The 23101-nt window shown below is 39.6% G+C and overlaps 1 protein-coding gene across 2 annotated transcripts in view; it reads right to left on the minus strand.

Annotated features, from left to right (window-relative positions):
• The window catches only part of LOC129767703 (homeobox protein araucan-like), a 216534-nt gene that overhangs the window by 57365 nt on the left and 136068 nt on the right, over positions 1 to 23101 (minus strand). For both annotated transcript variants that reach the window (XM_055768861.1, XM_055768862.1), the window contains exon 2: positions 14595 to 14972. In XM_055768861.1, the coding sequence (XP_055624836.1) occupies positions 14595 to 14972 (378 nt within the window). The remainder of the gene's footprint in view (positions 1 to 14594; positions 14973 to 23101) is intronic.

Raw genomic sequence — 23101 nt, forward strand, 5'->3', positions numbered from 1 at the left:
ACGCAAATGGAGAGAAGACCAGAGAATGGCCCAATGAAATGAGTGCGTGAGCACTGCCTCCCCCTGAAGTAATACCAATGGGTGGTTCCGGGGGGGAAAAAAGGCACAGCGCATAGGAGGTGGTTTTAGTGAGTAAGAATCTCACACTACCCAGTCAACATGACGACTGGGTGTCTATGAAGATCTCCACCTTCTTCACAAAAAAAAAAAACTACGTTGGCTTCCTAGGAGTTGATAGAAGGAGACGCTGTCGAAAATTGCTAAAAATTTCCTTGTCTGACAAGCGATCAGATGTGGCGAAATGAGTCGGCCGTTATTCGCACCGGGGACCATCAACGGACGAATCTACCAGACACTAATGCCTCCAAAGGCGATGTACTCCCTACTTTCAGTCTCACGAAACTCCGACACTGTTTTCTTAGAATGCTAAAAACAAAAAAAAGGTCAACTCTCCGAACACTTCATGACTTCTTCCTCTCGAGAAATTGTGGCTCGTTACACAGGCAAACCTTCGTATAAAATCCAAAATAATAAGCTTTGATTGGAGAAAGAGTGGTTGAAAGTATCTATACAAGTCGATTGTACAATTGTCAAAAATCTTATAAAAGGGTGCGAGGCAAAAGTCTGGACGCTTGGGTTGGGAGAGGCTTTACTACTGCTTTACTACTGATGCCAAAACATGATGCGAATACATTACACATCATTACACAGTTCAATTTGAATATTGTCCATAATAATAATGGACAAAAAATACTTCGAGTTCGGGTCCTCTATAGTAGCCATAGTAACGTCTCGCCCCGTGAATCCTGTGGTCGAGTGATCCGTGTCACGTATATCCTACAGTCAGTTTCGGTTTCAGTTTCCGATCTGGTTGGTTATATTTTTGTTGAACAAATTTCTTCCGATTTGTACCAAGAGACGAATATATTACCGTTGAGCTGGTTCTACGACAACGAAGATCCATCATCGATGTAAGGTGGTGACGACTCTACACCCAAACTAGCGTTGACAGAAAACATTACATCTTTGGAGAAATGATGCCATTTAGTGAGCTGGAGAGTCAAATGCGCAAATAATGAGCTGTTTTAAAAGCTTAAAAATGGTTTGTATGTATGCGTGCAGACATCTCTTTCTGTTTTTTTTTCTCATTTCATTTGGGATTGTGCCAAAAAAAAGTCCAGACGACGTCAATGGGGATCGAACCAAGGCCGGCTGGAAGTAATGCTATTTTACACGACCACGCTACCCACATGGCTAATGATGCTTCAGCAGTTGTTTAGCAAATACGTGATAATATTGCACCTGATTATAAAATGAAGTTGGGAAGTGTTTTCTAAAAGTAAAAAAAGAGCGCATGAAGGAGAAAAATATCTATCTCGGTCTGGGCCGTGTATGTGGCAAAGTATGCGGAAAGCTTATTTGTCTTTTGTTTCGCTCGTTCGTATTTATCTTATATTGCTGTACCATGTATATTATATAAATGCTTACCAGTATTTGTGAGTCATGAAATTTCTGTTATGTTATGTCTCATTTAATGTCATAAATCGGGATGACAAAACATGAGCTAAAAATCAATTTTGGGTTTGGCTGCACCTGTCAGATTCGTCTAGTTTATTTCCTCTGAGAGAAAGCTCCATTCCAGAAGAGAATGACGTGACCAAAGGTCTGAAAATCTAGACCCCTTGCCCGTCTTGGGCCGACCCCAGGACAGCTTTGTTATGAGCTCCATAGTGAACAATTGTCATGGTTTACAGAAACGGGAAGAGCATCGACTCCTAACCCCTTGTACGAGCGGCTTGAATTTCCCACTCCATTCCTCACGTGAAGTCACCAACAGATATCTGTTCGCAGCGATGGAAGTACAACACATAATTATAACATTTTATTCGGTAAAATTTGTACGTATGTTAGTAACTCACGCCAAGTTGGACTAATTTGTTCCACAACATGGTGGTACACTTGTTCCTTTTATAAATTCAAATTTTGTGGAAATTTGTAAATGAACATGTTCTGTGAGATCTGGCAGAGCGTGCTGCACGCATGGTGTCAGGCACAAGTTTCTTCTACATAGCTGCTGCCGCTGGAGCTAGAGCTGGAGCCATGGGAAATAATTATAGACTTGACCACGCCGAAGATAGCAAACTACAATGACAAGATCTACTGTTCTGTAGGACTCACAAACAAAGGAACCCCTCGCTTAACTACTAATCCAATTAATTATACATTCAAATGACACTATGGCGAATTTGAATATCACACGCATTTTGGGGGATCCGTCGGAAAGAGTGTGTAAATGATTCAATCTACGAATTTCTAATCAGCATACAGCAATTAACCACTGTGCGGTTGGTTTTCACTGCGGTCATGGCTCAGTTACCTTTTTATGTTTCAATTAAAACTCGTGATAGAAGTATCCTGTAACAAGCTATAAAAGCGATTTGTAATGAAAAGGGGCAGTAAAAAGAATGGCGTCTCGGAGCGCAAAACTCGTCACCTAGCGTCTTCCTAAGCAAGCACACCGAGTCACTTTTTATTTATTTCCTTTTTGATGATTTATCACACATTATTAAGATTATTAGCAATGTGTTTACTGCTTCCTCGGGACTCGGGCCGGACGGTAGCAAATGGCATTTTCATTTATCTCTAAGGAGTAGCAAAACGTGAGAGATATAAAATACCTTTCTTCAGTTGATGATGTGAACAACGCCATAGCTGGGCTGTTCCCAAGATCCACACAAGACCGCATCGGTTCACGGGACGCATTGCTTCGCTAATATATTCACGATAAGGGAGACCCGGTGGTGAGTTACACACTGGGCGAGAATGTGATCGCTAGAGCTCACAATTGCCAGAGAGACAATATTGCTGCATCAAGCGACAAACCCGAATCACCACACGGATCACGATATGACCAATGTGGGGCTCCAACAATTCCAGTCGCCATAGCCGGCCAACCTTATCCAGCAGGCGTTGAGAGACTAGTAAAAACGCACCATAACACAACTTCTTTGGGAAACAAGAATTGTACCGGTTTACTGCGATCCGCGGACGTTTCCACTATAATAAATTTATCGTTTATGAAATTTAATAAATGAAGAAAAAAAAATAGAAAATGAGCAAAAGTGGTTTTAAGTATGGCATTCCATCGATAAAAATTAAGTTATTAATTCTTGTGTATACGTTAGGCTGGAAATGGACAGCAGCAACACAGATAATTGTTAAAATTTATGTAGAAGGAAAAATGTTTTAGTGCATTTATGGCATGTAAGTCTGGCGTTGAACTATTTCTTCCAATTTTGTTTTCTGGTTAATGCGCGAGAGCGCGCAGGTGTTAATAGCAGCGAAGTGAACTGAAGCGTTTCGAACCCTGAGAAAAAGCAAAGGGAAACCAAGTCGAGCACCTTAATTCCGCCTGTATTGTGTGTTTGTGCCATTGCAGTGGCCAACAGTTCAAGGACTTCCGGTACTCGGGCCTATTGTATCACCCGCATTAACAACATTTCACTTGCTGCTGCTGCTGCTGCCCGAACATCAAACTAGATCTGTTGTAGCGTAGCGTGCTCTCGGGATTGTGGCTAACGGGGGAAACAAATTGAACCACATTTAGTGACCATTTGTTCCGTACAAATTGCTCTTTCAGCGGGAGACGCGAAAACGTACAACTGTTAAGTCACCGTTGTACACGGATAGAAATTGTAATGAGAAGAAGAAAAGGAAAAACGAGGAGAGAAAAACAGGTGACATTTATTTTATCAGAATGAATAAATGTGTGAGCGAAGTTGAAAAAAAGAACAATCCGGCGACCAAAGCCGGTTATCCTTATCAACTAATTGCATTCCCGATATTTATAATGCTTCTGGTCATGTCCAGCGCGCCAACTGGCTTCGGCAGTTGGCCGACGGGCTGCTGCCCGGTTGTTATATTAATCGTTCGCTGTCCCCAACGTTATATTTAATTTTATTTCGCGGACAACTTGGATTAGCCGGTCTTGGTGTCTTCCGGTTATGTTGGCAGTGTTGGACAGTTCTATATTTCGATTGATTTCCCAATAAATCATACTGAGACTCAGAATTGAGGCAGACAAACTGGACAAACTGTGCAGACAGCAAAAGACTTAAACCGTGAGGCATGCTAGCCGAACATAAATTTGCACCCTGAGAGCGGGGGTATAAAACGGCAATTAAAATTATATATAAAAAAGAACTTTCCGCATAAATCAGATAATAAAGCAAAATTGTATATTCCGTGTTAAATCCTTTAGATATTACGCTCATAATCCTACTCTACATTCATGGAATTGCATATTTTATAATGCTCAACACTAAGTGTTGAGTGGTTGAGCCGACGGTTTCTTCTTAAACCCGATCCCGCGTCCGTGTTTGTTCAGTTTACGAAAATTGCGCCTCCAAACGCTGGGCTGGAGCGGAAAAAAAAACGCGCGAAGTGTTAGTGGAGCACCATTGAGAATGTGAAAAATAGTGGAATTATGCCTGAACCGTAGAAAGACCAAACGGCCGCCGGTGGGGCGAGGATCTGGAGGGGAGGGGTGGCGGACGGTACATAAAATTAAAAAGCAATGGCTGGTGGATAATGTAGTAGAGAAAAAGTTCACCCAAAACGTTCGGCTTTTCTGGCGGTTGGAAAGAAAAGGAGGAAAGTTCATAAACTGAATTATTTCAACAATACCGGAATTTATGTTGTGGTAATGACAATATTAAAGCATGTTTTAAATGGGTAATATTTACTTGGCGTGTTTTTTTTTTGTTCGAAATGGTATTGAGCTGATGGTTTGGGCGTTGGATTGACGGGAAATGTCGGATTTAACGGAGTGTCTTAATTAATGAACGTTAATAGTCGCAAGAGGCATTTCATCTGTCTCAGAAATACTCCAATTATAATTGATGTCAAATAGTGACTCTTATAAACAAAAACCACAATTCTTCAGCTAATAATTTTGGACTTTAATGATTACTTTATTTTTCATAATCATCACCTTCCGGGTTTTCAAAACTTTCAAAATGACCTGTCGACATGAACGATGATGAAGAAGAAAACTTGGAACACAAAACAAAGAGACTCTTGACGTGAATATTTGGGGCTAATTAAATTCACCCCTTCCCGCATGTTCTGCGCGGTGCAGCATATTTTTTTGAGCCTTCTGCGGCTTTTGTTCGCGCAATGAATGAAGCCAATAGCGTGCGCAATTTCTTTATGTCATGAAAACATCGGCTCGGTTGCACATGTCCATGGCATAGCCACAGGTGATGGAAAAACAGTCGCTTTCCAATTTAAACTATGAAATTTATTAACATTGAATGAACATGAAATCAATTGCATAACTAGAGTGCATACATGCCAAATGTAAAACCAATATATCCGTATACGAAAAATATTAAGTGATTCGTCATTGCCATTTTACCATCACTTTGATTTTATTAATCAATTCAAACGCTTCAAATGAGAATCGTGCGCCCTTCATTCAGTGTCACGCGGGGTCTGTACCCACCCGAGAAGAAAAAGGACAATTTGCACAGATTTCTGCAATCTAATCTCGCCAACTCCATTCACGGGGCTCTCATCATCGCATCTCCTCGTGCAGAATCCTCGTGCATATACTGACCACCGGCTCCGGATCTCCGGTTATGTGAGTACATACGCGAGGGAGGAAAACAAGAATGAGAATAAGAACACATTCTCTTAATTATCCATGGACCACCAAATCGTGTCGGCAGAGGATGGAAAAATTTTAAGCTCTGCCAGGCGACGACGAAAGGTCATCGAAGACCCTTCAGCAGCTTTTCCGTTCGATTGGCAGTGGACGGGGTGGAAAAAAAACAGTCGAAACAGAATTTATTTGCTGAAAATAAAATTAATTGACAGTTTCATTTTATCTAATTTCGACTTTACTTACGACCCGTGTGTCTGAAGGCTTGGCTTAAGGGCCCAACTTCGAGGCCCTCGGAGGAATCAATACGCTCATTTACATTCAGGCGTTCTCCTCGTCGCCAAGCGGTCTTTGTTTTGCTGACTTATTCTTCCTCTGTCGTCACCTCGTTCCGAACCAGCTTTTGGTCATAACACAAAAAGTATTTCCGGATATTTATAGAATCCGAACAGTTGGTGGCAGAGTCCAGCTAGATGGTTCTCCAGCGCGCTGGAAGTGTCGAAGCGATCTCTTTGAAGCAATCGCGAAACACCGCACGAGACATCCAATATAACCGAAGTGAAGGAAGCGAAGGAAAAGATATCATTAAAGAATTTTATAGAATGTCAACAAAACGAACGACCAAAAAGCAAAGTTACGCCACTCGCCACTCGGGTGAAAACATACAAACGAACGGAAGAAACAGATAATAAAAAGGTGTAATAATGATTTCAAAACTTTTATTTCCAAATTTGAATACGCCACCCAGTGCTTTCAAGTGTCATCACAGGGCTTTCTCCCGTCGTCTCGCCCTCCCTCTCTCTCGTTTCTCCCTCGTAGATTAACCAATAAGATGTGGTTGCGGGAGAGCGCGACGATTTCGGCCAATTTTTATCACCTGTTTCACCTGAGGGGGGCCGCCAACCGAGCACACGGGGAAACACGACGACCACCGGCGGCCACCCACAAAATTAAAGGGAAGCAAATGGAACTTGCTACCAAGATTCTTAATGGAATGAGCTGCGAAACGGACAGCACAATTAATTGGACCCATGACAACTCGATATTTCGGAATGTGAACGTCTCTCGGAAAGAAGAAATAAACACGAGATTAAGTATAATTTTTATTGAAAATGCTTACGGATTGCGAATTAGTAAACATTAAATTTTTATGGCTTCGATTAGAAATGATTGCGAGTTTTTGAGGGCTCCTCAAAAATATATATATATTCATGAAATTCAAACGAAACATTCGAGTTTCACGTCTGGACCAATCGACGATACAAAACACAGATAGTTCACACCGATTGTGTGAATCTGTAATCTCGAAGGCGGAGGGTCACAGGAAAAAAAAACAGAACAAACCTCATCGAGGCATGTTTGGTTTCGCTAAAGGTAAACTTCCAATGCTTTTTGATCCTTTTGTGGGGGGATCGGTAGCGGATATATCTCATAGATTGCGGGGGAGCAATTCGAAGAAAACAGCAGCCATTGATCGAAAAAAGGTGAAAAATTAAATTTGAATATTTACGAAAACAATCGCGGAGAGTGAGAAAACAAAAGAATGAAATTTATTGAAGCGAAAACATACGTGGGCAGAGAAAATTCTTTACTTTGCACATTTGATCCCGTAGTTTTTTTTTCTTTTCCAAACTTGCGAGGTACATTTGGATCTGGATTTTTTCGTGATGCAGGGACCAGGTAGGAGACGTTCGTGAACGTTAGCATAATTGCCAAGGTTACAAATCGCGTTCTAGGTAAATTTTTCACGAAAATGTAGTTCACATCAAGCAACGAAAGAGCCAGAAAAAAGCGTGTGCCTCACGTTTATGCTATCGAAATCTGTTCCGAATCTTATTTATGAATGGAGTGGTCATTGATTTTTCCGTTTTCAGCCTCGTGTTTTTGTTGTTGTTGTTGTTGTTGTTGTTGTTGTTGTTGTTGTTGTTGAGCGAAGTGGAAGACTTCGTTAGCAGCAGAACACGTCGAAAGAGCGTGGAAAGAGAAAAATTACGTTGATGATCTTCCTGCAGTGATAAGGAAGCATAAACCTCTTTCGGACCAACGCTACGGCATACGGGATCACCAGCAGCAGCACGATGATGGAAGCGAGACGACCATCTATCGGCCACGGTGAATTATCCTATTGGGAAACAAAAAGCGCCTCGAGTGTGTGAGAGGTTTTCAGTCTTCCGAAGAATTTATCTACAGAAGATGCGTGAAATCAGTCGGCAATAAATTACCATTTCATCGCTCGTTTGGTAAACTGGTCATGTCTGTGGTTTCAAGTGGTTCTAGTTGACACCAGATGATTAAAACTGAATAAATCACGATGCAGCAATCGGCTAATCGATAACCAGTTGGACCAGAATTGTTCCAAATAAACAGCAACGGCAACTAATAGGTCGCGAATTGTTGCCTCAACTGGTACACGCACTACACATTCACGTTTCATATAGATAAGAATGTTTGTTGAAATTGCCCGAAAAAAGTATAAATGAATGAAATCAAAGCGCGAGTGGGTTGAGAAATTGATTGCTTTCCCCTGTTAGGTCGATTCCATTTGAACCGAAAGCCGCCGCCGCCGCGTTGAAGATAAAACGCCAAAGACAAGGTCTCGCGACGATAGTAAACAGATGATAAGAACCACTGATAACATCTCGGGTAAAACATGTCCTAATATAATTATAATAAGAGGTAATTGGATTCTAACGGAACCACACGCAAACCCGTTGACGAAATTCTTGTTACAACCTGATTGACGTGTCGTACCTGGTGACAGTTGGCTCGAGAAGTGAAATAATTAGTTAATGGCTTATCTACTCCTACAGAAGGCGAAATATGTTCGTAAAACCCTTTCGTAGAACGCACACTCGCATTGATCAGCAGTCACATTTTTTTTCTACGCTGGGTTCAGCTGAAATTATTGCCTATTTTGTTTCGTACCCTCGGTGACAATTGATTCCATATAAATGTCACCCAAAGTTGAAGCCCGATCTAATATCCTTGAAAAATAAATAAATAAATGACTTCAATTATACGGCCGGTTGACACGAATCCAACCGTTGAGCACATTAAATAAGTCAAAGTAGGAAGCAGCATAAAATCTTTTCTCGCCGTGAGGGAGCTTTAAAGTGAAGAAGTGTTTAATATTGCTTAGTCCTAATGCGATAATAGTTTGTTAGTCGCGGACACTACGGAAACGCGTTCAATTCAGTCCCATGGCCCATCGATAAGCGCGTTCCTGTGGTCACCCCTATAATTGTTATTCCGGTTACCGGTAACTATCTCGACGCACAAACACATGTCAGGATTCACCCGTTTAATTGTTTCCATAGCGTTACACAGCCATTCGTCAAAGTGGTCAAAGTTAGCACTGGACGAACATGTGAAAACCGGGTGAAAAGAAATGGTAATTTGACGCCAATAATCAGCTTACTATGATTTTTTTCCTTCGTTCTTTCCGAATGACCAACCGAAAACTAACGTCGAAGCCACCAAAGCAAGCTGAAACATAGCTACATGAAAATTATAACATAGATTACATCGATCTGGTTTCGGTGTCCCCAACCATGGGGTTCATTCTCAAGCCAACCAACAGTCAACATTGGCGGCGCACGTGGACTTGAAACATAAACACAGCCCCAAGCGCTGGGTAATTTCGTATTTATAGAAAGGGTTTAATTTACATCTTGTTATACATTTATTTCAACTGCATGACCCAATCGTTGACGACGTCGACGACGACGACGACGACGACATTAAAAATTTGTGACCACCACCACCACCACATGGACCAAGAGGACGGAAGAACGATGACGTTGGTGGCCTGGGTGGAATAGAGAAATTCTATGCCGGCGATTGACTGGGAGAGAGCTCGAAACAGCGACAAAACGAGTAAAGTGAAGTGTTGCAGCATGTGGGCAAAAAAATGCCGTTAAAATTGTGCTGTCGCACATTTTGCAAATGCATTTTTAGCATTTCGAATTACACGAGTAATCCTTGGTTGGTGCTCGAGTTACTTTTTTTTGTATGTTTGCTAAGGGATCAAGGAACATTTACACACACGCTATGAGCTGAACTGTTGAAGAAAAACATTTGTGTTCCTTTTTCCAGACTCGTTTTCGAGGGTCGAAAAGTATTTTACATTTTGATATCATTGGCAATGATCAGATGCAACCCATTGGACCATAATCAGTAATAACTATCTGACTGTTGCAAATGCGAATATGGGCATCGAGCGATTTTCATAATCGTCCAGCGAAAAGGTTCACCTTATCGGCCTCAAAATATCACGAATTATGGGAAATCATTGTCTTTTTTCACCGTATGCCTCAATTTAACAAAAATGTAAAATGAATATCTAAAAACCTCGACCTTTTCTTAAGATGCATAAATCGATTGTAAAAAGAATTCTATCCATTTATCACAATAAAAGAAAATATTTTTTTATACAATCAATTGAATAATTCTAATATGTCAAGCATTATTTCAACGCTCTATATCCCACGTTTGGGTTGGTCCAATTTATGCTCCTTGAATTGTGCCGACCAAAAGGAGCGACGAAAGTAGCTGCAAAATAAAATTTTAATACATCAATACCACTGCGAAAATAATCGTAGCTGTCCACCGTGCATATCATTATATCGAAGGGAAATAGAAAAAAAATAGGATAAAACCACCATAACAATATTGGGTTTTATCAAATCAAACTCAAATTCGCACCAACTAGCGAGCCGACAACAGTCTTTGCTAATGATGATATCACATACAACGGTTATGCTCGATACAAAGGAAGACCGGAAGAATGGAAGATATCGCAGTCCAGTTTCTGAAAAGAAGTAAAACATTACGTCGCAAACCCTACTCCTGAGTAATTCTTCTACCTGCAAGTATGTATCACAACTTGAACGAAAATACAAATACAAGTGCGTTTATGCTTCGCTCCTCTCAGAATGTGACAATTCACAATTCACCGTTTACCAAGCAGAAGAAGCTAATTTATTAATTTATCTTCAGAACTATTTTTCCAAAATTTGCAAGTTTCCGCTCTCGCATTATAGAATTCATAGTGATGTAATTTTGTTCTGTTGAGACATCGACTCGATGCTTATGCCGTCTGTTAGAAAGTGCTTCTGTATTTTTACATCACACTCACATATTGTAGCTGTTTCCATGCGTTCCCACAGATATGTTGAAGTGGTTAATAAATGTGGAACAAATACTTAATCGACTCATTCACGATCAAAGTTGCCAACCTTCCAGTTTTCCCTGGATATTGCCAGTTTTTTTAGAGCATGCCAGCAAAACAGCCAAAAATTTTTTCGTCATTTTCAAGTGTTTTACTCCCCCAAATTATACTCTTTTGTGCCCACACTTGTTTACACTAGAACGTGTTGCCATAGTATGACCCTGTGTGCATTATGTGCATGTAAACACATGCGAATCGAGCAGTTGTGTAAGGATATTTACTCCTATATCAGCATAATACGTTACTAAGCAGTAAGTTTGTTGAAATAACAAACTCTCTTAGAGTCGAAGTCTTTTAAAATGCTACAATCGTCAGCCACGCGATGAATTTCATTGGAAAGTGTTGTCAAACGTATATTGGAACATTAAGAACCGAATTGATTTTTGTTGTTCAAGTAGATAAGAACAAGATAAAATCTATGATGGGTTTCCGTAATGATTATTTATTTTACCTTCTTGTTTTATGCTCTAAGCATGGTGAACAATATTAACAGATTATTTCAAAGCGAAAGTCCGAAACTATGCAAGGGCATTCTAAGATTATTAAGAATACTTTTGGATCACTTTTTTAAGGCAGACTATATGAAAAATATAACCAAACTGAACAACGTACAGTTCGATCAGAAAAATTATGTTTGTTTCGAAAATGTGTATGTAGCTACCGCGACTGAAATGTTGATCAAAGAATATTTGTCCGTATGTAAAATTTCGGTCAGCACTGTATCCGATTCGATATGTTTTTACATGTGGAGGCGATCTGGCGTAGTGGTAACATCCATACGTCTCACGCAAAGGCCACGAGTTCAATTCTCACTCCCGACATTCTTCCAAAAATGGAAGTAAAAGTGACGAACACTTTGCAATCGAATTATAAAACGATTTTAATGATACCTTGATCATCAACATGACGATAATTGATCCAACTAATGTCATAGAAATGAAGCATATGTCAATTGTAACCCTTCTACAAAGTCCTCCGAATGTTTGCGACTGAAATTATATTCTGGATATCGATAATGTATTTAGGGAGATCCGAAACCTGGATTTTACTGACTTCACTTTAAACGAACGCTGTTTCATTTTTTGAAGTAAAATGTTGTTCCAAAAAAGGAAAGACTTATTGTCATTATTGTGTTTTTCCCAAATTGAGAAAAAATATTACAACATTTCTGATTTTGCCGCATTCCTCAGCAACCGTTCAATGATTTTTTCATAAAACAATTTGAATAAAACAAAGCTAAGAAATGGAACATGAACAAAAACTATGCGAGGAATCCTAGATTTCAAAAATTATGTAGATATTCATAAAATACAGTCAGGATTAGTGTAACACAAAAATGTAAAAAAAGTATAAAGTTAATAAGGAATGATCACAAACAAGATAAGGCAAATTAAAAATATTACGATATTTCCGAATTAACACTAGCGGAGCGAAATTTTCGTTATGTTTTTTTGCAATAAAATTTATTCTGAGGTTAAAGTAATTAGGACGAAATCCTCATCTAACAGGATTAGGAAACGAGGTGGCCTCAAGTCGCTGAAATGACGCAATTCGAGTCAGCCGCCTCTCGCAAACAAACCTGTTTCCATCTATTGATGTATTTTAAAGCAAAAATCAATGAAAAATGATCGTTGGAAAACAAATTTGCCCCGCTTCCAACGTTGGGTCGGCGGCCGACTCGGATTGCGTTATATTGGCGGCTTGAGACCAGCTCGGTTCCATATCCTCGTTAGATAAGGGTTTTGCCCCCATTAAATTGGCCTCAGCATAAATTTCATTACAAAAAAAATTATTCATAATGGAAACTAAGTTCTGGTGGCGATAATACGTTAGTACCAATAGTTCATACTGATACTGTCACTGTATATCCTTATTTTTATTGCTAATATAAACTGAAAGATAAAAGATAAAAATACATGTTTATGTTGAGTGTCTATTTGACAGTCTACTATTATTGATTGTTTATTGCTTGGTGAATCGTTCACGCCCTTCACTCTGTTTAAGTATGCATTTATGCGTTCTTGTAAGCGCTACCAAATATTTGTACTAAAGAGTTTCACTCTGGAATTTTTATAAAGTTTGTTCTCACCGGCAGTATTTTTGTAGTAATACGTTAAAAATGCGGTCGTGCCTTAGACACTAGCCTTATAGTTTTTTGTCGATTATTTTGTTCGGCCCATGTAGTCCTAATCGAAATTATTTCCAAATGAAAAGTGGTTGAAACTATACAGAAACAATGATTTCGATTTCTATGATGATGAACATGGAAAGTTCACAATTGGACTATCACTGGTGAACGATGTCGACGAAAACGACCGTAATGAAAGAATAGTCACAACAAGATAATTTTACAGCACGACAACGCAAGACCACATGTTCATAGATCTGTCAAGAACTATCTGGAGAGAGTGAACTGAGGGGTTCTACCTCACCCTCTCTCAGATCACAATTTGAAGTAATCAAATATTGTCTCGATAACTGGATCGCATAAAACAACCTGGTTTCTGCGATACGGAAACGGCGTAATGTTTAAAAGATGGGTCAACGTTGTGGCTTTCGATGGGGCATACTTTAAATGTAGTTGCAGTAGGTTTCGAGTTTCAAGCGTATCCCATAGTTCATTAAGAAACATACGTAAAATCATTTTCGTGCTCCTTATATTTCTGCTAATATCATATATTCTGTTTGATCGTGTCAATGCGATAATGATGGTGAGGCAACCTTGCATGGAACATGGCTTCAAAAATTAGCTCGATAACTTTGGTAGTGTCTCCTAAATGCCGACAATTCTGATTATTTAAAAAACTGGTGTGAAACCGAATGTTACATAAAAACATGGAATCAGTTCGCACTTCTCCTCATTATTCAATTACTTCAAATCTATGACTTTTTGGGGAGAAATTGCCGGGTTTTGAATTTGCTATTCAACGCCTGTTCCGTACCTTATACGAAATATATTATATTATTTATATTAACCGAAAAAAGAGTCTATTTTTATTTTCCCCTCTCCCCTCACGTCTACTGGGGAAAAAGAAAGAACCACAACCAAAAAGCTTATCCGGAGTGAATCATGATGCTGTGATAAATTAATGGAAAAACGGAGCGAACGATTTAATACACTTTTTTTTCCTGTGTTTGGTTCTTTTCTTACTTCGAGAACACGTTTTATCGTGTGGCTAATGAAAAAGACGAAACGCTCAGAATAGTAACGCTGCCCCAGCCCAGGATTGGCTGAATTGGAAGGTACGCCGCACAGGAGGGAATGAACTAGCCTAGTCACTTTTATTCCCATCATCGCCCGCAATCGTGCTGCGTGATTACGGACGAGAGTGACCGTGCAGCCGTCGAACGCCCCCGTATGACGAATTCGTGATCTGAATGCGAAATTCGAGTCTGGTTAGCGATTGGTCGCGGCGATTGAACAGCTTCAGAACAGCACACTTTCTTTGTTTGGAGGGCGGCAGTTGTTGGGAAGTCTTAAATCTAATGTAACTCTGGCAAAAAAATAGGCAAGGAGTCACCGAAATCCGGGTGAGTGCGTGAGTGAACACAACCTTAAAGCCACCACAATTGGAGGATGGCGATTGCACGGAAAGAGTGTCTTCCCGTTGTCAAGCAGTAGAATGAATGGAAGGACCGTCACACTAATGATTAGATTTTTCAAATACTCAATGAATATTTTCTTCATTCAATACTTACAAGAGGTGAATAAAATGCTGAACTATCTACTCCAATGCTGGGATACGGGTTCTGCTCCGTCGAGGGATAAGGAGTTCCGTAAACGCCAACACTTCCGGTTGGTATCCGGGAATAGCCGGACAGTGCTAACCGGGCAGAGTCGTACTGGCAGGAGCACACGGTTTGTCCTGATACAGGATCTGTCATAATGGGCCTGCCATTTTCACAGCAGGAGGTTGCCGGTGGCGCATTGTTTGAGGTTTGTGAGACAGCCCCGGGGCTTAAGGCACCTGATGGCGCGCCTGTTGCCGACCCACCCGGGCTCAGTGACGGAGCGTTTGTGGCCGAGATCGGTGACTGTGAACTGGCGGTTGTCGTCTGTCCACCACCAACCAACAACTGCAAAGAAAGTGGAAAAATATAAATCGCATAAATAATCTGCACAACATAATTATCGTGATGTCTAATTTCTCACTACACAAAAAAACATTTGGGATCATATTATCCCACACTTGTCCGGCACGCCTTCGATATCCCGCCCCGCCAATTAAACCTCGACCCATTCAGCTGTGATAATCGCTTCAAGTGTTAATATATCGTCAAATATTGTCTTTTCATCTTTCAACACCACCATCATCATTATTATCAACGTCGTCATCATTTGCCGTCAGCATCGACATCTCTCGCATCCACTCATCCAAATTACCTTCGATTCACTCTATTTCCCAAAACACTCAGAAGGAAGAAAAGAAAGAAACAAAAAAAACAAAAACTGACAACCGACGCAACAAGCTAAATAAATAATGAATCTAATGGCCAGTGTTTTTTTTTTTTGAGAATCGACCGGCATTTCTGGGGTTTGACTCTCTCAGTTCTCGCGCCCCGTGTCATCCCTTGTTGTTGAGGCACCACTTCACCAAGAAGGCACACGGCGTTGATTATTTACGTTTGTGTACCCCACGAAGCGGAATGAAGAAGAAGAGCAGTATCTATATAGGTGAGAGGGCGGGAACGGGAACCCCAAAAAAAAGTTGAATAGGAGAGAAGGAGATGGAGTGACTTTTGAAAGGCAATGACAGCACGCCGACAGACACAAAATAGCCGAAGCAGAACGATCCGATCCCCCTTCTCGGCAAAGATCACAACATTCAAACATATCAAATTACGCGATGACGGATCGTATAGTCAATTTGATTTTATTATTTGTCATCTAATATGTTAATACACAGTTAAATGAGATTAAAAGATTTCCGTCTTAGTATTCGTTTCGGGCGATTAGCCGAACGAGCGGATCATCTATTGGTCCCCCACCTGTCAATTGTGCAATATTTGTAGCAAAAATATTGACTGTTATTGCAGATCTTTTCGAAAAAAAACTTATCATTATGTTACTCATGTTTCGCACATGACACAGCATAAAAGCTTCAGTTCCAGTGACAAAGTAGAAGCACAAACGATAGGATTAACATTTAAATCTTCCCTCCTTCTTGCCACATAAGATGTTTTATAGCTTTTAATTATGTCTCTGAAGATGTCGTTTTTAATAATACACACATTAGCTGCTGCCAGCAAAAGAGGTTTTCATAATTACATTAGCTTTCCTCCTAGCATCCGATGGGAGCCAGGCATGAATTAGGGCTCACATTAGAGAGGCGTTCGGTGGCATTCACATAAGAATCTTCGTACGACACGGTCGTGATTATAGGGTTAGCAACGAGAAGAGAAAAAAAACTGTCTCCATGAAGCGAACAAGTTTCGGATGGCATCAGAGAAAGAAGGAAGTCAAAGGATTAAAGTAGGATTAGACTCCGAAAACGGTGCCTCGGCGGCTACTGATTTTTTTCTGGTCTAGACGAAAAAAGCAGCTCAGTGCAGGTAAGGGAGAAGAGAATTACTTACCCGCCACTGGGAGCCATGTGGGCATTCCGGTGTTTTTTTTTGAACCAGCATTACGACGAAGTGCACTAATTGTGCAACACCACAACACAAGAATCTACTTAGAAGCAGGCAAAATTCATACCCTTTTTTTGCATTTGCCGACAAATCGCGAGAAGAAACTTTTATGGCGGCGTGGTCTAAAATAGACATGTAATTAAACTTTACCCATTTTGCGCTATGCCAAATGAAGTATTGAGCAATACGGTGGGTAATGCAGAATTGTTCCTGCACCTGTGCAATGCATAACGCCAATAGAACAGAGCGAGAAATTGTTCCTTAGCAGGGTGCTAATTAGGATTAATTTCAAGCCCACTTTAACCGTGGCAAATCGACACGATATGCTGAAACCCTATCGAAAGTGAGAGGATCGTGATTATTTAAAATGGAATAGGTATGTTCAACACAATATTTGTAGACCCACCCCCCGCCCCCCACCTTATTCCGGTCCCCACACAGCCCGATTTGTTTGAAGCTTCCATGAATTCGATTGAGAACTACTATTGAGCTTGAAAGAAGATTTACCGCTCGAAGCATAAAGCATTAGGCATGGACAAGGTGGAGTTAAATATCATTCGAAGAACAAGAATGTTGCACATTTTCATTCAAAGTTCAATGATATTTTAGTGAATCAAAATATATATCGAAAACACTCAGTGAAATCGTTAATGGTGTGAGATATGAGATATGAGAACGCATGTCTAATCAAAGGGATACTATTTTGATATCGTTGATGGAAGAAGAAAACAAAGCCTTCATTCTAACATTCTGAACTATAACTCAATCCTTTCCCCACAATACACAATCCTTTTATAAAATATAGATATTCGGAGGGCGAATGACTCTTCCCAAAGCAGTTCCCTTACAACAGCTTTGAGATAATTGACCTATTTCTTATCCGACAATTTTTTTTTCTGGTTTCCCGTTTTTGTCTAAACTCCCAACCTATCTAAATTGGCCCAACAATTCAAAAGAAAATCTACGGTTAGAAAAGCTACTATAATCTTGAAATAATTAGTCTACGAATATTATTTCGTACTTATAACTCATCTTCACAAGTGAACAGATGGTAAGATTTAAGCTGCCTTTATTCCGTTCATCTGCACCAAAATTAGAATGATATAATGAATTGGAGAATATTGAAGAAAAATAGGAAATTTGAAAAACAGATTACACATTTGTCCAATTGGAGTTTCTACAGTAGAAATTATGGATGGCGAAATTGAAGTTCGTGTTTCGTTATTGTTAAAATAAAAAACGATTTTCAGACGGAATAAGCTAATCTTCTTATATATATAAAATAAGGTTTTGAGCTGTCTTTATTTCGTTGTGTTCGTCTCCACTCGAATTAGAATGATAGAATGAGTTAAAAAACATTCTGTTCGTACGTTCGTACTCATCATCATGTTTCATTGCACACTATTGTTCGTTCACAAATTAGAAACCGAAATCGATCAGCATTGTGTAATTTACCGTAATATGAATGAAAGGTTCAATTGATTTCTGGAGGCGTTTCTTTCATTCACTAATTGAAATTTTGATAGGCGTCCTGACAACGAAAAAAAAACAATTTTAGGAGAAAACTCAAAAAACCATCTCGGGCGGGACGAAGATCGTCGGATCTACTAGTAACTTCAACCATGATTCATAATATAACAGTGGAAGAACAGACTTTGAAGGGTCTTGGCATGATTCAAAGCGTCTGTTAAAAGCTAAAAACAACCATTAAAAGTGCAGGAAACGTAACAAACATTTTCCCATGCAATGCCGAGTATGTAAGCAAGTTCTTCTTCTGGAGAAAATAATTAAAATGGTGGTATCCACGACTCGACCGCAATGTTAACGTAGGACTGCGAAATTATGTTATCCAATCCGTTGGTTTATCATTTACGATGTTATTTTAGGAAAAAGCTAAATTGCATACGAGGGCTATCCAGAAAGAAGTAGACGGTTTTCACTAACGCGGCAGTAAATGGGGCTGGAGCCTCCATCTTTGAGTCAACAGATTCCTGCGCTGAGTGCACATCAACTTGTGGGAGTGGAAGGTCCGTATTTTTCTTACTTGTCTCATTGTGACAAGTTAAAATATATGCTGTAATAAAAAATTACGCCATTTGCGAAAAGCGTTCATTTAGACCGTTGGTGATAAGTCGTGAACATTGGGACGACCATTTTTGAAATCAACACATCATTGCCCTACTCCGCTTTCGCTCAAAATTAAATTACCGTACACTCAACAAAGTTCGCGATGAACTGAAATTGGTTTGTTTTTTTTCTCTGCCAGCAAAAACCTAATTGTCGAAGGCACTTCACAAGTGGTGAGATTTTCTATTGAAGCGCACATTTTAACTGGTCACAGTGGTAAAACAAGAGAGTTACGGATCAAATCATGTTGGTAACCCTGATGCGTCTCGTAGCCACTTCGAAAACTGTAAAACTACCTCTTAGCCTTGACAGAGGCAGTCGACTGCTCGTTAGAAAGAGTGATACTGGAATAGAAATGATGATAATGATGATGACGTTTTGGATCCAATAGGCTTTAAATTAAAATAAATTAGCGTAATGTAACAATTGAATAACAACCGCAAATGACATATTTTATACTTTTGCCTGGTGTAATGTGTATTGAGCATAATCAGTCCACAATTCAAAAAAGAAATCAATCAGTAAATTATTATTTATTATTTATTATTTCCTTGTAGGATGCAAGTATGTGCAAGCACATTGAGTGCTAGCACTGAGCGAACCAATGGCATAGCGGCAAAATAACGAAAGGTCGAATTGAAAATGTTCAAATTAACTCCCAGCCTCAACATTCGCTGCTGACTGCTGGCTGTCTAGAACAATACTGGAATATATTTCGTGAACAACAACTCTGGTTTTGCTAAAACTTCGTATGTTTGTTTTTTTTTTCAGATGAAAATTGTTTTTTACGCTAAAGGGTGTGTCACATCAAATTGCATCACGAAAAAAACGCTGTAGAAATTCGCCCAGTAGACCGATCCTTTTGAAAATTTTAGACAGTAAAATAAAAACTATTAAACAACTTTTGGCATTTTCTTTTTATTCATACTTCGAGCCCAAGCCCGTATGCTCGCACCTTCCTCTTTACCCCGTCCATAAGGTTCTGTACAACGTCAGGTTGTAGTTTTTTTTTTAACAGAAATCCATTTTCTCTTGAAGTCCGCCTCCGATTTGACAACTTTTGGGTTCTTCCGGAGGGCCTGCTTCATAATCGCCCAATATTTCTCTATTGGGCGAAGCTCCGGCGCGTTGGGCGGGTTCATTTCCTTTGGCACGAAGGTGACCCCGTTGGCTTCGTACCACTCCAACACGTCCTTTGAATAGTGGCACGAAGCGAGATCCGGCCAGAAGATGGTCGGGCCCTCGTGCTGCTTCAATAGTGGTAGTAAGCGCTTCTGTAGGCACTCCTTAAGGTAAACCTGCCCGTTTACCGTGCCGGTCATCACGAAGGGGGCGCTCCGCTTTCCGCAAGAGCAGATCGCTTGCCACACCATGTACTTTTTGGCAAACTTGGATAGTTTCTGCTTGCGAATCTCCTCCGGAACATTGAATTTATCCTCTGCGGAGAAGAACAACAGGCCCGGCAGCTGACGAAAGTCCACTTTGACGTAGGTTTCGTCGTCCATTACCAGGCAATGCGGCTTCGTCAGCATTTCGGTGTACAGCTTCTGGGCTCGCGTCTTCCCCACCATGTTTTGCCTTTCGTCGCGGTTAGGAGCCTTCTGAACCTTGTATGTACGCAGGCCCTCCCGCTGCTTGGTCCGCTGGACGAATGAACTTGACAAATTCAGCTTATTGGCGACATCCCGGACCGAACTTCTCGGATCACGTCTAAACTGCTTAACTACGCGCTTGTGATCTTTTCCACTGACGGAGCATCCATTTTTGTCGTTCTTCACCTTCTGGTCGATGGTTAGGTTCTCGAAGTATCGTTTCAGTACTCTGCTGACCGTGGATTGGACGATTCCCAGCATCTTACCGATGTCCCGATATGACAACTCCGGATTCTCGAAATGAGTGTACAAGATTAATTCACGACGCTCTTTTTCGTTCGACGACATTTTTTCAAATTTACGAAAAATTGACAGTGAAGCATGGCCAACGTGATCTATACACTCTTATCTGATTATAAAACCAAAGCTGAAGATATAATTCCTAAAAATTAAATTTCTACAGCGTTTTTTCCGTGATGCAATTTGATGTGACACACCCTTTATTTCGTCCTTAAGCTACATGATTCAGAATAAGGTCTGAAAAATCGGATGCTTTGCAAGTACGTCCGTTTGTATCTTTTAACCCGCCCAACCGCTCTGTGATTTATTATATGCAAATGAAGAGTACCTTAGCAAAGAAAAAATTATTATATGGCACTTAATGCCTATTTTTAGTCGAAAAATTTCAAAATGTTAGTTTTTTGTTGTTTTTGAGGTGTCGAAACCCAGGAGATCCCAGCCTGATCTATCATTCTAACATCAGAAAACTGAGACTTTTTTACATGATATTTCATTCTGAAAAGTCTACTGAAATACCTTTCATTTGCATTTTATAAATTGCTGATCAGTCAATCGGTTCAAAATGATTTTGCTAATTTCAAAATGGGCGTTGCGCAAAACAGCCATTTTCACAGTCTTAATTCTGTATTACGAATACTAAGGCGAAACAAAAAAATACGCGCTTAACAATTTAGTTACCATTTTTTTTCATCTCATACTCTATACCTTCATGTAAAAATTATTGTACGTTACAAACATTTGATTTAATTATAAGCACAAAGAAGAAAATATTGCAATTTAGGCTCCGCCCGTTTTCAACATATTGGGTGTAGATAAGCTAATGCTGATATCACACACAGCGATTTTGCTCAATAGAAAGTCCAATAATAAATTCACCCCGAGTGCCAATGGTATTGTGAATGAAATATGTATCAACACATTGTGGTGTAGTTTGGTTCGGTGGAAGCGCCGCGTTGATTTTCTGGTGGAGAGTGCTTCTGTATGCATTTTTGCATCAAACGCACACAACATTGATATGAAAACATGACTACCAACAGACGAATGAAGTGGTAAAGTTTCTGTTTCTACTCAATTTTTAAACTATTTTATTAAAAATGATCAACAGGACAGACAGAAATCAGTAGTTATTAACCCTTTTTTTGAAAAAACAGGGATATATGCAAGATTATAAAATAAACTTTTTCTTAAATTTTTTTTGTGATGCCATTTTAATGTGATGGTTTTGTATGAAAATTATATTTTATAATTTGTCTTCGTGTGAAACCTTTCTAAACAGTCTCTAAGAGTAAATCATATGAAGCATAATCAATACACAATTTAATTTGTATTATCCGTTGAATATGAGACACTTATGCAAACAATTATTCTGCTCTTTTCAAACAATTTCTTCAGTAGTTACTCAAATAATGATTCCTGCGTATTCGAAATGATCAGAACTTTTCACTTTAGATGAACAAAGATTTTGTTGCTTGAGACACTTATGCGATTATCAAAATAACATGAGACATTTATGCAAACAGTAGTTCTGATACTTATAAACAATCTTTTCCATCACACCAAAGAGTTACAATGGCTAAATGCTGCTGTTATGATTTTTATCCCACATTCATATGCATTCAACGCACTGTGCGTTGTCTTGTGTGGGTGATTAATTTTTTTGATACATTTGACAGGTTCACTAGACGTCAAGCTTCGTTTAGTAAAAGCATAAATTGATATTTGTTTGAGTAAACTATAAGATTAGTATGGTTTCTTGCTGTGGTGGCTGAGAGCAGACAAACGACCAGAACGGTAAAAAAGATATGGTGGCTGAGATCAGACAAACGACCACAAAGAGTTAATGATGTTTTCTTTTACTCCACAGTTGGCATTGAGATTCCGTTTTCGAAAATATCCCTTGACTGTATTTTTGAGTGGTAAGCTCAAATGATACTTTTGTACTAGAGCTTTTAGAACATTCTTCAACATATAAATCCCCTGGTTAATGACCTGTTACGAATTTACTTCACTTCATTGTTGATAATTCCCCAAGAGTTACCCATGAGCTTTAACTTTAAGGATTCTCGAAATAAACCCACTCATCACCAATCACAGTACGATGGAGAAATGATTTACTTCGGTACCTGGCGAGCAGTCTTTCATATGACAGTGACATTTACAATTTGACATGAAGAAATCAATTTGTTCCATGTCGAAGATACCCTCAAACTAACGTTGGCAGAAAAAATATCATCTCTGGCAGAAAAAAAAAATGCACAAACAAAAGCACATTTTTCAAATCTTTGAATGTTTGGAGCAAACCTCTCATTCTCTGAGGCTGAACGTCAGCGTGGAATTGTACCCAAAAAAAAAAGTTCAAACGAAACCAAGCAGAGACCGAACCAAGACTGGCTGGAATGGCTGTTTTACGCGACTAGATTATCCACATAATCACTGATACTGTTGCACAAATGTATGAGAATATTCTACCACATTGTGGAATGAAGTTGAATTTTCAAAGTATGCATTGAAAGTGTTTTCTAAGAGTAATAAGAAAAGCGTAAACGTGAATTTGTA

Source organism: Toxorhynchites rutilus, chromosome 2 (assembly GCF_029784135.1).
Source record: "Toxorhynchites rutilus septentrionalis strain SRP chromosome 2, ASM2978413v1, whole genome shotgun sequence".
NCBI classification, from domain to species: domain Eukaryota; kingdom Metazoa; phylum Arthropoda; class Insecta; order Diptera; family Culicidae; genus Toxorhynchites; species Toxorhynchites rutilus.